At 40.1% G+C, this 15,109-nt stretch overlaps 1 protein-coding gene across 1 annotated transcript in view; it reads right to left on the bottom strand.

Moving 5' to 3' along the window:
- Positions 1 to 15,109, bottom strand: part of SHC3 (SHC adaptor protein 3) — a 137,895-nt gene that overhangs the window by 20,383 nt on the left and 102,403 nt on the right. The window contains exons 10-11 of the mRNA XM_037493644.2: positions 13,714 to 13,872; positions 10,560 to 10,855 (exon numbers count right to left, since the gene is read on the bottom strand). Coding sequence (XP_037349541.1) covers positions 10,560 to 10,855; positions 13,714 to 13,872 — 455 coding nt within the window. The remainder of the gene's footprint in view (positions 1 to 10,559; positions 10,856 to 13,713; positions 13,873 to 15,109) is intronic.

Raw genomic sequence — 15,109 nt, forward strand, 5'->3', positions numbered from 1 at the left:
ACTGGTCCAACCATTATGGAGAGCTGTGTGGAGATTTCTGGACCTGCTAAACATAGAGCTTCCATATGATCCAGCAATTCCACTCCTAGGTATTTACCCAAAGGACACAGAAACATCAATTCCAAAGAACACCTGCACCCCTATGTTTATAGCAGCACTGTTTACAATAGCTAAGCTTTGGAAACAGCCCAAATGCCCAAAAATAGATGACTGGATCAAGAAGATGTGGTACATATATACCATGGAATATTACTCAGCATTCAAAAAAGATAAACACATGCAATTTGCAGCAACATGGATGGCGCTGGAAGGGATCATGCTCAGCGAAATAAGCCAAAAGAAAAAGAAAAATACTGGATGGTCTCACTCATAGCAGGAATCTAGAAAACTTAAATAAGGGACCAGGAAAATGAATAACTATAAGAAAGTGAAAATCAGAATCAACAAAAAACTATGAAACAGAGACACTTTTTTGGGGGTGGGGGGCGGGAGGAGAGGGATTGGGATCAGAAAGGGGGGGTTGCAATTGTATGGGGAATATAAAAATAAAATTTATTATTTATAAAAAAATAATAAAATAAAATAGGTTTTAAAATTCAAAAAAAAATAAAAGGATTGAAATAAAAAAAAAAAAGAAAATGAAGCTACAACAGAGAAAGCTTATGGGGTACAGATAAAACTAGGAAGCTTATAGCTATGTCTAAGAAAGAAAAATGTAAATCCCAAAGAAACCATTTAAAAAACCAAAAATCTCAAAATTTGTAGGAAAAAATCATTTTAAAATTAAAATACTATGTTATGCAATCTCAGAAACCAATGGATCAAACAAAGACATATAAAACCAATCCTTGAAAACTGCCCATAAATCTTAGACACCTGATAGGGGAGGAGAAGAAGAAGGGAGAGGAGAGCAGTGAGAAGCAGGGAAGACTGGACTATGGTGGAGGGCAATGGGTTCTACAATGACCACACCTAAGGGGAGAAATCCTATATTGTCAAAATATTAGCAAAGATGTGAAACAATGGTGCTTCATTAATTTAAAAAAAAATACTATCCCCTAACCTCCCACTTTAAGACACTAAAAAAAAAAAAAAAAAAAAAAAAAAAAAAAAAAAGAGCAAACTAAACCTAAAATCAGCAGAAGAAAGGCAAGTGCAGAAAGAAACAAAATAGAAACAAAACAAAAAACAATAGAAAAGATTCAATGAAAGCTTTGGAAAAGATCAACAAAATTGACAAATCTTTAGCTAGATTGACCAAAGAGAAAAAAGCCTTAAGATTTAAATGACAGGAATGGTAAATAAAAAGGGAACTTTTCTACCAACCTTACAGAAATAAAAAAGGATTATGAGGGAATGCTACGGACACTTGTATGGCAACCAATTTATATTAGATGAAATAGACAAACTATCAAAACTGACTCAAGAATAAATAGAAAATCAGAATAGATCTATAACAAGTAAATAGACTCAATAAGCAAATAAAAGTATTCACAAAGAAAAATCCAGGACCAGATAGCTTTACTGCAGAATTTTAGCAAGCACACTAATTCTTCAGAAACTCTTTCAAAAAAATAGAAGTGGGAATACTTCTAAGCTCTTCTATGAGACTAGTTTTTACCCTACCAAAACCACACAAAGGTATCATAAGAAAACTATGGACTGATACATCTTATGAATATGATTACAAAAGTCCTCAACAAAGTATAAAAAGAATTATACATCATAACCACGTGGAATTTGTCTTAAGAACATAAGGTTGGTTTAACATCTGAAAATCAAAAATCAATTAGTGAAATACAATATATAAATAACATTTTTAAAATCATATAATTGTCTCAGCACATAGAAAAGAATTAGACAAAGTTCAATATCTTTCATGTTAAAAGATAGTAGTAGAAGGAAATTTTCTTCACCTGATCTGAGACATCTAAGAAAATCCCACAGCTAACATGATTCTTAATGGTGCTTTCCCCTTAGGTTCAGTAAGATGAGTAGGATGTCTACTCTTGCACTTCTTTTCCACAAAGAATGTTTTAGCCAGGGAAATTAGTTAATAAAAAGAAATAAATGGCATCCAGATTTAAAAGGAGATTCACAGATAACACGCTCTTCTTCTAGCAATCCACTTAGAAAACTATTAGAACTAGTAAACAAGTTCAGCATATTTGTAGAATACAAGATCAATATATAAAATTCTATTGTATTTATACACATTTGCAATGAACAATACTATAATGAAATTGAGAAAACAATTCCATTTACAATAGCATCCCAAAACTAAAATATTTAGATACAAATTTAACAAAAGAAGTGTGAAATTTATATCTGAAAACTGTAAAACATTCTCAAAAGAAATTAAAGCTCTAAATAAGAGGGAGTAGAAATTCCATGTTCATAAATTAGGAAACTTAGCATTATTAAGATGACAATATATGTCTCCCCCCAAAGAATTACATAGATTCAAATGATCACATTTGAATTCACTGTAGAAATTAACAAAGCAATTCTAAAATTCAAGGGGCCCTGAATAGCCAAAACAAGGATGAAAAAGGACAAAGTTGGAGGACTCACACTTTCTAATTTAAAAACTTACTATCAAGCAATGGTAATCAAGACAATATTGTACCAGCACAGCATAGACATAGAGATCAATAAAATAGAAACGGGAGTCCAGAAATACATACGTATATGATCAATTGAATTTTAACAATGATGCCAAGACCATTACAGAGGAGAAAGAATAATCCCTTAACCAATGATGCTGGTTAAACTGGATATTCACTTGTAAAATAATAAAGTCAAAGCATTACCTTACCCTATATGTACAAATTAACTCAAAGTCAATCAAAAACCTAAATAAAAGAGTTAAAATTTTAAACATTTTAGAAGAAAAGAGAAGGCTAAATCTAAATGACCTGGATTTAGCAAGGAATTTTAGATATGACACCAAAGACTGAACTACAGAAAATTAAATTAAACATTATATTTTGATAGTGCTTCAAAAGACACTCTCAAGAAAGTGAAAGAACAAACCACAGGATGGGGAAAAATATATGCGCTTATATATCAGATAAGTAACCTGTATCTAGAATAAATAATTTTACAGCTTGATAACAAAAGACAATTTAAAAATGCACAAAGGGAATTCTGTATGATGATCCAGTAGGAAGCACCAGGAGTCCATCTCTCCACCCAACAACGATTATACTGGTAGAATCTTTCTGGTGTAATTCTTTTGAAAGTCAGAGTCTACTGAATGCTATCATTTTCCATGGGAAACCAGTATTACTGTAACTTTGGTTTTTAACTCTACATTTTGTTTTCTACATAATTTAAGAAACTAACGCATTAAAATTATTCATGTTTGGCTTTGAGCACACAATATATAAAGATGTAATTTTGAGATGTCAACAACTGAGAGGGGTGAGAATGGAGGCATAAAGGAGCAGCTTTTGTCTGTCAACGAAGTTGTGCTGGTATACATTCAATTAGGAGTGTTATGATGTTAGGGTGTGAAATGTAATCTCCATGGTAACCACAAAGAAAATAGCTATAGAATGTACACAAAGGAGATGAGGAGGAAATTAAGACATTTTCCCAAAAAATCAACTAAACACAAGATAATAAGGCAGGAAATGCAGAATAGAAAAGCTAAGGTATATACAATAAAAATGGCAAAATAACAGAAGTAAATCTTTACTTACCAGTGATTGCTTAAAATGTGCAAGGATTAAATTCTCCAGTCAAAAGATAAATATTTGCAAAGTGCCTATACATTTTTTAATGATCCAACTTTATGTTGGATCCACAAGAGACTTACTTTAGAGCAAATGTCACAAATAGGTTGAACATTAAAGGATGGAAAGAGATATTCCATGCAAATAATAACTAAAAGAGATTAGGGAAGCTTTATTAATAACACACAAAATACAGGTTAAATAAAAAATGGTTATGAATGGAGAAGAAAAGGACACCATTTATTAATAAATGTTCAACACATCAAGAAGACTGAACATTTATAAACATTACACACCTAATGAAACACCACCAAAATACACAAAGCAAAAATTGGCTCAATTAAAGAGAGGAACAGAGAATTCTAAATTAATAGTTGGATACTTCAAAACTCTATTCTCAGTAATGTTAAGTAGGGAAATAGAGGACTCAAACAGCACAATAAACCAACTAGATCTTTTGAACATATAGAGCAGCAGTACATTATAAACATGTACTGTACAAATTTGTACAGTACCCAACAATAGCCTACAATTTTTCTGTAGTGCTTATGGGACTTTTGCCAGTCTAGACCATATGTTATGGCACAAATCAAGCCTCAAAAAACTCATAATTCCTGATTATAAAACTTACTACAAAGTTACAGTAATCAAATCTATGTGGTATTGGTATAAAGAAAGGCATATAGACCAAAGGAATCAATCAGGAAATTCAGAAATAAACCCTCCTATATGATAAAATGATTTTTGAGTAAGGTGTCAAGATTATCTGGGGGTGGGGGGGGACACAATCTTTCCCACAAAAGGTACTGGAATAACTGGTGATCCACATGCAAAAGAATGAAGTTAGGCCCTTAGTTAACAAGATATACAGAAACTCAAAATGAATCAAACTTAAGACCTAAAACTAAAGACTCTTGGGGAAAAACACAGGGTAAAACCTTTATGACTTTAGATTTAATGGTGATCTCTTGCATATGACATGAAGGCACAGGCAAAAACAATTAAAAAAATGGACAAATTGTACTTCAGAGACATATTTTTAAATTATGCATCAAAAGATTATCAACAGTTCAAAAACAACCCAATGAATGGCAGAAAGTTTTTGCAAATCACGTATCTGATAAGAGATTAAAATCCAGAATATAGAGAGAACTCCTAAAATTCAACAATAAAAAAAATTCAAAAAAGGGCAAAATACTTGGACAGACATTTCTCCAAGGAAGACATACAAATGGCCAACAAGTGCAGAAAAAGATGCTCAACCTCACTGATCAATAAGGAAAAGCAAATCAAAACTACAGTAGGATAGATACTATCTCACAACCATTAGGATAACAACATAAAAACAAAAATTGAAATGGAAAACAACCGGTGTTGACAAGAACGTCAAGAAATTGTGAACTTTTGGCAAACAGTGTCATGCTGGTGGAAATGTAAAATGATGCAGGCACTGTGGGAAGCAGTTTGATAGTTTCTCAAAAAATTAAAACATAGAACGACTGTATGATTCAGCAATTCCACTTGTGGATATGCACTCAAAAAACTGAAAGTAGAGTCTGGAAGAGGTAACTTTTGGACACATTGTTCACATTAGCCATTAGGTGGATGCAATCCATGTGTCCATTGATGTATAAATGGATAAACACAATGTAGTGGATGCATACAATGGAATATTCCTTCCTTAAAATGGAAGGAAAGTCTGATACAGGCTACAAAATGAATGAACCTTGACACTGTGGAAAGTGAAATAAACCACCATATAAGTACAAATATTGTATAATTGCTTTGATATAAAGTACCTAGAGTAGTCAAATTCACAGAGACAGAAAGTAGAATGGCAGTTTCCAGAAGTTAAGGGGAGCGGTAAATGGGGAGTAATTGCTTAAGGGATAGAGTTTGAGTTCTGCAAGATATGGTTCTGGAGACCACTGAATTGTGCAGTTAAAAGTGATGAAGGTGGTACATTTTATATTATGTGTTTTAACAGATTAAAAAATGAATTTTGGGATATCACTTTGGAGTTGGAAAAAAATGAGAACTTATGGCTTCTGACATATACAGAAATTTAGAAATAGGTGTGTGCACAGGTGCTAACACTGTCCATTTACAAAGCAGGGAACAAACACACTCCCAGCAGGAACGAGCATGCTCAGGTCTTGGTATCCCAATGAAAAAGAACCAGGCCAAGTTCTTGCAGAAAAGCGGCTGTTTGCGTCAGACCAGAGAAAGATACGCCTTTAGTACAGTCTTACGTCAAAAGGAAGAGGTGCTGAAGGAATGGTGACATTTCAAAAAGCACAGAAACCAGCGTGAAGATGCATCAAGATCTACACTGTGATTTTGGATAAAACAGCAAGCTCTAATTAAAAATAAAAATGGAGAGACCGAAGCCCGGATTGGGAAGAGAGTATTTATGGAGTTTGAAGGCACCTCCCCCAACGTGTATTAATTACAAGGGAAAGCACAGTCGACCACAGTCAAGTGGCCCCAGAATGAGGGAACCAGGAGAACTGGTCCACGTTGAAGCAGTCAAAAGAGACATGACTCTGCGTGGACCCCTGGGGCCACTGAGAAGTGCAAACAGGCTGTGAACTAGGCGGTGCATATGCAACCTGGATTTTGACGGCTGAGCTATGGCCACGCAGGGGAACTGTTTGCCAAAAGTTCACATCAAGTATACAGGTTGATGGTGTATTTGAGCAAATTAGTCTCCAGTGATTCTGAAGAAAAATTCCTTTGTATGTCAAAAAATACTCCAAAAAATTGATGGGATAGGATACACGTGATTGGTAATTTTTGCAGCCAATCATAAGTGTAGGGGAATTCATTCAACCTTTTTCCCTATGTTTGTGCATTAAACCAGAAGCTACTGTTGGCAGAGACAGATCAGGGAAGGTACAGAAGGGAAGACAAAGGCCCACCAAGACTGCTCCTGCCTCCAGGTTAGGGCAGGCAGCCCGGAGGTGCCAGGACATAGCGCCGATAGAGCAAGAAATGGAGCGTTGATGTCTGTAACAGCACAAAACAACCACTGGGAAACCACAACACTGGTTAAATATGAAAGAAGTAGCAAAAATGAGGTAGTGCTTTCATCTTGAAACATCAAGAAACTTCCACTTCAGAATTTGGCTGACCAGGAGTGTGAGCGCTGAGATAACTTGGAAGAGAAACAGCTGGCTGTGCTCATCTGGGACTTGAGACTGGGGTGAGGAGGAGCGAGGGGCTGATTAGTTTTCACTAAAAGCGTTTTGTAATAGCTCATTTAAACATTTCAGGAGTGACAGTGGTAGACTTAAAAGATGCACTGCTGAGCCCGGCTTCCTTGCTTGCCTCGGCCTCTGCAGCCTGGTGGACCTGGTGCTCTGCATCACTTTCCCTGCCGGGCTGCACGGAGCCAGAGGGCTCCCCAAATCTCTCTTCTCCTTGGAGCCCCTGTGTTGACAAGGTAGACCCAGGGGACAGATGCCACCTTGGTCCCTGAATCACCCAAGTAAGGACCAGAGGGACCGGAAGAGCCCCTAACACACACACACACACACACACACACACACACACACACACGCATGAGTGGGAACAAAGTTTTGCTGCCTTAAACCCATGAGGATTCCTATTTTCTTTGTTAGGGCAACACAGCCTAGTCTTACTGATGACAATGGGGCTTTATTAAGGGACTAGGGCTAGTTTCTTAATTTCTCACGAAGAAAATAAAAAGCTAATAGCACTAGGTGTTAGGCAGTAGTCTTTGTTTGGGGGTGTCTATGAATGCTGAAGCCCCAGAAGGTGCCAACGGGTGCTGTGTTCACACACGGCACCAGCCATGGTGGCAGCGGCTGACTCCAGTGCAAATGCAGGCCTCACTCTCCGTGCTGGCCCATCAAGGCTAAAGGGATGAATCAGTGACAAATGACTCAGGCAATAATTTTAGACACAGGAGGGCTGACTAAATATCCTGAAGATGTCAAAAGGAAGGAAAAATGTGTTCCAGACTCCAACTCTGAGCTGCTCCTACAACCAGCCACCAGCCTCTCTCCAGCTGTTGGGTGAGGATCAGCACCTTCAGCACCCCCAGCGAGCTAACTCTTGCCACGATCTCCTTGTCCCCTGCCCCCCATTTCCAGCCACCCCGGGTGCCCTCATCTTGACCAATCAGCGCATGGAGGGAAGGCACCTAGGTTGGCATATTCTGAGTAAATTTAGATACAGGCTGTTTTGCATCCTTATTTCTCTGAGTAATCTGTTCTGCCAAGTTTCCCCTTTTATAGTCAGGGACCAACCAATTATCATGAAAATCAGAGGAATAAATATTGAAGAGAATGTGTTCATCGTCTATTTTGGTGTCCTCATAGCAGAGAAGCGACATTACATTTGTAATTAAGTCTCTCATTTCCATTTTCTTTTTCTGCTAAAGCTGTCTTCCATAGGATCAATTAAAGTACGATCGGATTCAGCAGCCCTCCCCTCAAAAAGAACAGTTATTAGTAGGTGTGACTTACAAATTTTCTCAAAGTTACCACAAATCTCTCCTCCAGAATTTAAGTCACATAGACAGAAACGTGTGGGGTTGGTCTGCTCAGACATCTGGTTGAACTGTTTTCCCACAGTGTTATTTCCAAGGTATCTTGATACTAGGTGTGACTGGATTAGAGATTACTGGTAGTTCGTGTCTGCTAAACTCATCACTTTGTCTAGAAGAACTAAATGAACAAACACATTAATCACCTTTGGCCTATAAGATGGTATCATTTAGCTAAATGTTAATTTTAAAAATACCTACAAATTTCAACTGAAATATTTATATTCTCATATTTTCTCTCTTATTTTCTTTGAAGTAACAATAACTAAATTAATAGATAGCCTATGTGAATGGAAAGGATGCTGGATGGATTCTGTTCAGAAAAGCCACCAATAGCGCGAGACCCCACATCCCCTTCATGGGCTTCAGCTCTTAGCCTGGAAAAGCTCGAGGCTGATCCAGGCATCCGCTTGTGCAAGGCGGATCACCCATAAATGCCAGGCACTATTCTAAGTGCTGAGGATACTGCAATGCACAAGATTTCTACCCTTGGGGAGACTATAGTTTGGGGGGAAGCAAACAATAAACAAATAAGCAAATAATCGAATCCTTTCTTGTGATACTTTTTGAAGTGAAGATATCCCAGGGAGTATCAGGGGGTTCTACTGGAAAGAAAATGCTGAAGGAAGACTGCTCTGGCTGGGAGTAAACTTAGCCCGTTGTAAGAGGAGAGCACACCCCTGTAAGTCAAACCAGACAGCAGCCAATCAGATGAATTCACCAATGAACAGCTACTGACACAATCTTATAGAAAACACTAGACACCCAAACACAACAATGTGTGTCGTAATTACTATGTCAGTATCATGCAGGGTTTATAGCAGGGTGCAGCACCAGAAAAAATCTGCCTGGGTAATTTTCCACGTTTATGGGTTTAAGGAAAAAAAAAATCACATCCTTACTATAATATCTCAAAAGATGCTGAAAAAGCATTAGATAAAATTCAATACCTCGACAGGATAAAATTAATTAGATAATTTATATGTATGAATTCCACCAGAGCTGAGATTTTCTTCTTAAACTGGTTCACTGCAAAGCTAAATAACAACAACAATAAAATACAACTAGAACTATGACTGCAGCATTAAGGCTTTTAGAGGGGGATAGTGGGGGGCGGGTGGAGGGGAGACAGGAGGAAGTTTACCTAATGGCCTAGGGTATCTGAGGAGGTGTGAAACTATTCCCTTAAGTCATACACAGTGGTGTAAAACCAATATTACCTCAATAAAAATAAATTAATTTTAAGTAATTAACATAAAATAAAAATAAACTGGCTCACTGACATGTCCCAGGAGCCAAAAACAATGCCTGAATTTAGTAGTTACTCAGCACACATTTGTTGAGTGAATAATAGGAAACTCTACTCTTAAGGGAGCAAAGCCTAAACAGTCCCTTTGAGGGACAAGACAAGGGCGCCCTCTCCTGGTCAGAATTCAAAGGCACCCACCACAGCACAGGGATAAGAACCCGCATACCAAGGGGATTAGAACACAGAAGACAAAAACTGTCCTGGTTTGCAACAGCATGCCTGCTGCAGAACTACTGAAATCAGCAACATTTGGGGGCACAAGATCATACCACGTTTCTCTTCCTGCAGCACTGTTGTGGAAAAGCAACTAAAAATAACATCATTTAGAGCAGAAACTAGAAGAAATACTCTAGGAAGTAGCCTCACAGAGGAAAGAGAACTTTCTGAAAAGAATTTTAAAATTCTAACAAAGGAGGTCTTTGTTACTAAATAAGTGGAGACATGTCACGTTCATGGCTGAGATGACTTAATTTGGAAAAATGTCAGCTCTCCCCCATATTAATCTATAAATTCAATACAAGTCCAATCAAACCCCAGCATGTATTTTTGATGACTTGATAAACTGATTCTAAACTAACAACTTCTAGAAGAGGGAAGCAGGAGGAAGGGCTTACACCATCAGCTAGTAAGACAGTTTCAAGGCCATAATGATTAAAATAGTATGAAACTTGTAGAAGAAAGAAATAGAGCAGCCTGGACCCTAGTGATTTTCCAGGCTTTATAACTTGTACAAGCCCATGACCATGAACTCCTGCAGCTCAGCTCTGGCCTGAATGCATAAGTCCTCTGTGCCTGGGCTCCAGGGACCTGGGGGACTGACCTCAGTGCCAGTGCGTGGAGGAGGGAAAGAGGGGTTGTTGGCGCAGCGACCCACAGAAGATGGTTGGAAGGAGGCTGGTGGGCACACACTGACTGGGCTCACCGACCCCGGGCTCACCGTGCCTTCCGGATCCACCAGCAGCAGGTGTTTGGCCTGGCCATTGTGCATGCCTGTGAGAACGAAGGAGCCTGGGTTGGTGGTGCTCTTCCTGACCAGGAAGTCCCCATCTCTCTTCAGCAGCCCCTCTGCCTCCTTCCTGCTCATCTCTCCTTGATACCAAGGCTCTGCTTTCAGTTCTTCCAGCATCTTGGCATCGGGGGCTCTGGGCGAGACGGGGCTGATGCACTCCACAGAGGCTGCCTTGCTCAGCACAGGCCACAAGGACTGGTTCCTGAGTGCGTCTTCAAATGGTTCTGTCAACAACATTTACCAGCAACAAGTCAAACCCAAGAAGAACAAATGATAAAAAGTACAATGTGAGAGATGGAAATGTGAAGGCAACTTCCACCAGGGGGAAAAAATGAGAGAAAAATGACTGGCTGGTAATAGAACTACACTCACCATGACAAGCATTTGAAAGTACAGCCCAAATCTTGGCATGAGTCTTTCTGATGAGTCTGCTTTCCCAAGACAGCTGGGCATGGTGCCTTGTGCCAAAGATTCAAGCACACCCTTTGTCTAGCTGGATGGAATGACTTTATTTTGGAGTGCTGCAGGAGGCTGTGCATATTACATGCCATCGACTTTCTCTGAAACAGCAGCTAGCCTCTTTAACAAATCTGTTCTCTTCTGAACAAAAACCTTCCAAAACCAAAGGAAATACACAAAGGAGAAGAGAAGCTGCAAGGCTTTGATAACCTGTGAAACCTCAACCCAAACCACCAAATGCTTATTTTAAATCTTTGTATCAGCAAATTTCTAAAACAGGACATAACTAGCATTTATTCGTGCCTCTTGGGTGCCTTGCCTCAGGCTAGGAAATCTACTTCCTGGCCTTCACCTGTTTCCCTGTGTGCATCTGAGATGGAGTGTGACTTCACACCCTTGAGAACACACTACTCACGGAGGGCCTAACAGCAGCAACAATCAACAGCAAAAAATGTAGTCTGGCACGCCTAATCAAGTTGCAATGTTCAATTTTCAAATAAGGTAAGATGTATGCAGGTACATCTAGATACATGCAGAGGCAATCTGAAAAATGCACACAGCACTATGGAAGGCTAAGGCATCGTGGCAATTATTTGGATCACTTTGTACAACCAGGTACCACCAGGACAGAATCATCTCTCTCTTGGCCACATTATGTCCCCAGATACCAACGTGTTCCTCGAACACAATTTATATGTCATAAATATTCAGTGGCTGCTATAAAGCAAGACCAGTTTATTATGTTAGTAAGAGGATGGGCAGAAGTAGAGTGAGTAAATGGAAGTAAAATTAGCTCATTTTAACTTTTGTTAAATCTTTGGCAAGTTTGGGGAGGAACAAATGTTTATCTTTTTATCCTATCTTTCCCCAGATTTTCTGAAATAGCTGAAAATTTATATTATCCTCACTAACATCATCATCACCACCATCACCATCACCACCACCATCATCACCATGATGATTTAGCTCTAGTAATTCAAGATAAACCACGCAGAGCGCTGATTTATTTTTTCCATACTCTCCGATAGATACTAGCCTCTCCAAGACCCTTTCTACTTTCTGTCTCCCCTTGTCTGGTTTTGGGAGCAGGAGTAGAAATCTATGGTTCTGGTTCTCATTTCCCATCTCAAAACTCAGCCCAACTTAACTCTCTTCTGGCTCAGGAGCCAGGAATCGCTGGTAAACCGACGAAAGTGAAAACTGTCTGACTTTAAGTATCACTATTAGTCCACCTTTGGTACACATTGTGACAACTGAAGCAGAAACTACATCTGGGAAAGCTGATCCACATGAGGCTGTGTCCACCTTTAAGTGAAGGGATTGAATAAGGTGATCTTTAAGGCATCTCCCTTCACTGAGGGTCTATAGTTATTCTGGCTCTGGCAATTTTTTAAGGCAGAACAGGAAGCCAGCGTCTGGAAAACCTAGGTGACTGAGGGGAAACGACTTTGCTGTCATGATGCTGCCTAACCCTAAAAGCCCTTGCTCAATACAGCACAACAAATAGCAAGTGCTGAAGGGCAAGTTTGCCTTTACCTAGCCCTAGGGCTTTCACTTCCGTCTCTGTAAAATAGAGATAACAATAGTGACAGCAACAACACTCATAATAGCAGTATCCAACTGGAGGACCTTTGCAAAACTTAAACAATGTGCCCAGCACACAGTAGAAGCTGGTTAAATGCTATTTTCCTTTTCCTTCCCTCTTCAGCAATAAAACTCTTCAGGAATTTGCAAAAGAAATTTTAGGATGTGACTCTCTCTGTGAACTTGGGATGCTTTCTCAAAATTTCTTAACAACTTCCAGTTGCACTACTAATCTGTTCCTGAATGGTGTGATTCTCCCAATCTGTGCAACCAACGGAAGGTCGGGGGCCACATCCCACGCATTGCTGCCCACAGCAGCTCCCACCATGCTCCTCGCCCTGTCTGGTTCTCCTGGTTCTCCATCAGACCCCGGTCACTGCCTGCCAGAACATTTTGTTATGGAAGCCTTGTGCCTTCAGAACAGTCAGACTTTGTCTATTTTGTTTTTGTGTATATTCCCAACAAGTAAAATGGTATTTGACACATGGTAGGAGCTTGATGAAAAGGAACAGGAGGAGAGGGAGAGGGAGAATGTGAGAAAAAGTGCAGGAGAGCGAGTACTGCACGCACGGGGAAGCGTTGCATGCAATTTCATGCTTATGTGTTGGTCTTGCTCAACAGACTTGAGAGCTCCGAGAAAACAGGGGCCATGCCATTTCATCCAGGCGACCTGAGCAATTGATCATGATTGGGCTTATAACAGCCAGTTAATATTTAAATGATTAAACAAGCGAGTACATGTATTTATGTATATAGTTTGTCATGACATATTTTCAGATATTCAGGAGGAAAATCATTTCCAAAAAAGAGAAGAAAACTACTTCGCCTCTTGACTACAAAGGATTAAAAATCCCAAAGTAGAGTTTGGCCAAGTTCAAAGCTTTGAAAAGCTCAATCATGATCCAGAAATGGGCAGATAGTCTTCACCATTAATCCAAACCTCACTAGCAGAAAATTCAGTAATTGCACAGGCTTCAAATAAAAGGCAGAAAAAAGCAGCTTCAAATGACAAGTAAACCAGAAGCAAATGGAAACCCACTCATGTCAAAGAGGTCTTTGCGGGGGCTGCTCTCTGCGCTGCTGCCGGAGGCCATCCCGGCCTGCAGAGGGAGGTGCTGGGTGTTGACATAGGTGGGGGCTTCTCCTGTGGGGACCACTTGTGCTTTCCCCTCTGGCATGCTGTAGATGTCCAAGGACCCTAAACAAGAAAACAAACCCTTTCATCTCTTACAATGGTAATACTATTTCTTCATCTGTTGCTAAGCCACCCAGCATTTCATAGAGAAAAGCTTACAGAAAACTGCGGCTTCAATTCCCCTCTTCTGACTTTGTTCTGAACACTGTTGTGTTCTGGTTAGGATGCTTTCCAGTCCTTCCTGTCACAAGGAGACCTGCGCACCCACGACGGGGACCAGCCATGATGGGGACCAGCCATGATGGGGAGGGGCCTTCCCAAGACTCGGGGCTTGCTGATTCAGGCCTGGGGCGCAGAGCAGGCATAGCTGTGGGAGAAGCTGCCTTGGTCTCTTCACCCCCTTTTTTCTAAGGCCCTGAGATAAATAACCGAGCAATACAAGTCTTACTGCTATTGCTCTTTTTGCTAAGTGTAAGTCACTGCTTTAGAATTAAGTGACTTCTGGCAATGCCGTGCAAGGGCTGTTTTATAAAGTTACTTCATGATGAACTGAGATACTCTCCTAATAAAATGGAGTGGCCTGTATCTCCTGGGACTTTCTCGCTGGCCTGGCTGAGCTGGGGGTGGTGTCCCTGCTTTTGTCACTGAGGTGACTGAGGACTTGCCGGAGAACACGTATGTGGGTCACTATGTGATTCTTCTGTGATAGCCTGTTTCTCACACATGTGGACATATTCTCAAGATCACCCTTTGACCTTCACATCTCTGGAAAGAGGTTTCCTTTCACACCCTGAGGGCATTGCAGTGCTGAAGCTTCTCAATCTAGAAAGAGTCCACTAGGGGATTTTATTTTTTTTATATATTTATTTACTTATTTATTTTTTAAAAGATTTATTTATGCATACAAGAGTTGGGGTGCAGGCCAGAGGTGTGGGGGGTGAGAGGATTCACCAGAGACAGAGTGGGGAGCAGAAGAAGCAGATTGACTGAAATACACTGCTGAGGGGTGAGACAGGAGAGGTCAGCTCCCTGGCTACGGACTGAACTTGTGCTGCAGTAGCTGAGGATTGCTTCATAGACTTAACGCTGTGAGCCACCATGGGGGCCCCACTCGGGAATTTTAAAGATGTATTCCCCACAGGCTGTGGGGAACAGCTTCAGGCAGGCACACTACTGTCTCCAGCCTGTAAGTATCCTCCTAACATCCCTTTGCAGGGCAGCAGCTTCTGCAGAGTCCGGCACCTAGGCCACTCCTACTCCTAAGATGGCTGCTGCCCAGGCTGCTCCTGGCTCCCGTGTC

Source organism: Talpa occidentalis, unplaced genomic scaffold (genome assembly GCF_014898055.3).
Source record: "Talpa occidentalis isolate TD23 unplaced genomic scaffold, MPIMG_talOcc4v2.1 talOcc4.7, whole genome shotgun sequence".
NCBI lineage: Eukaryota > Metazoa > Chordata > Mammalia > Eulipotyphla > Talpidae > Talpa > Talpa occidentalis.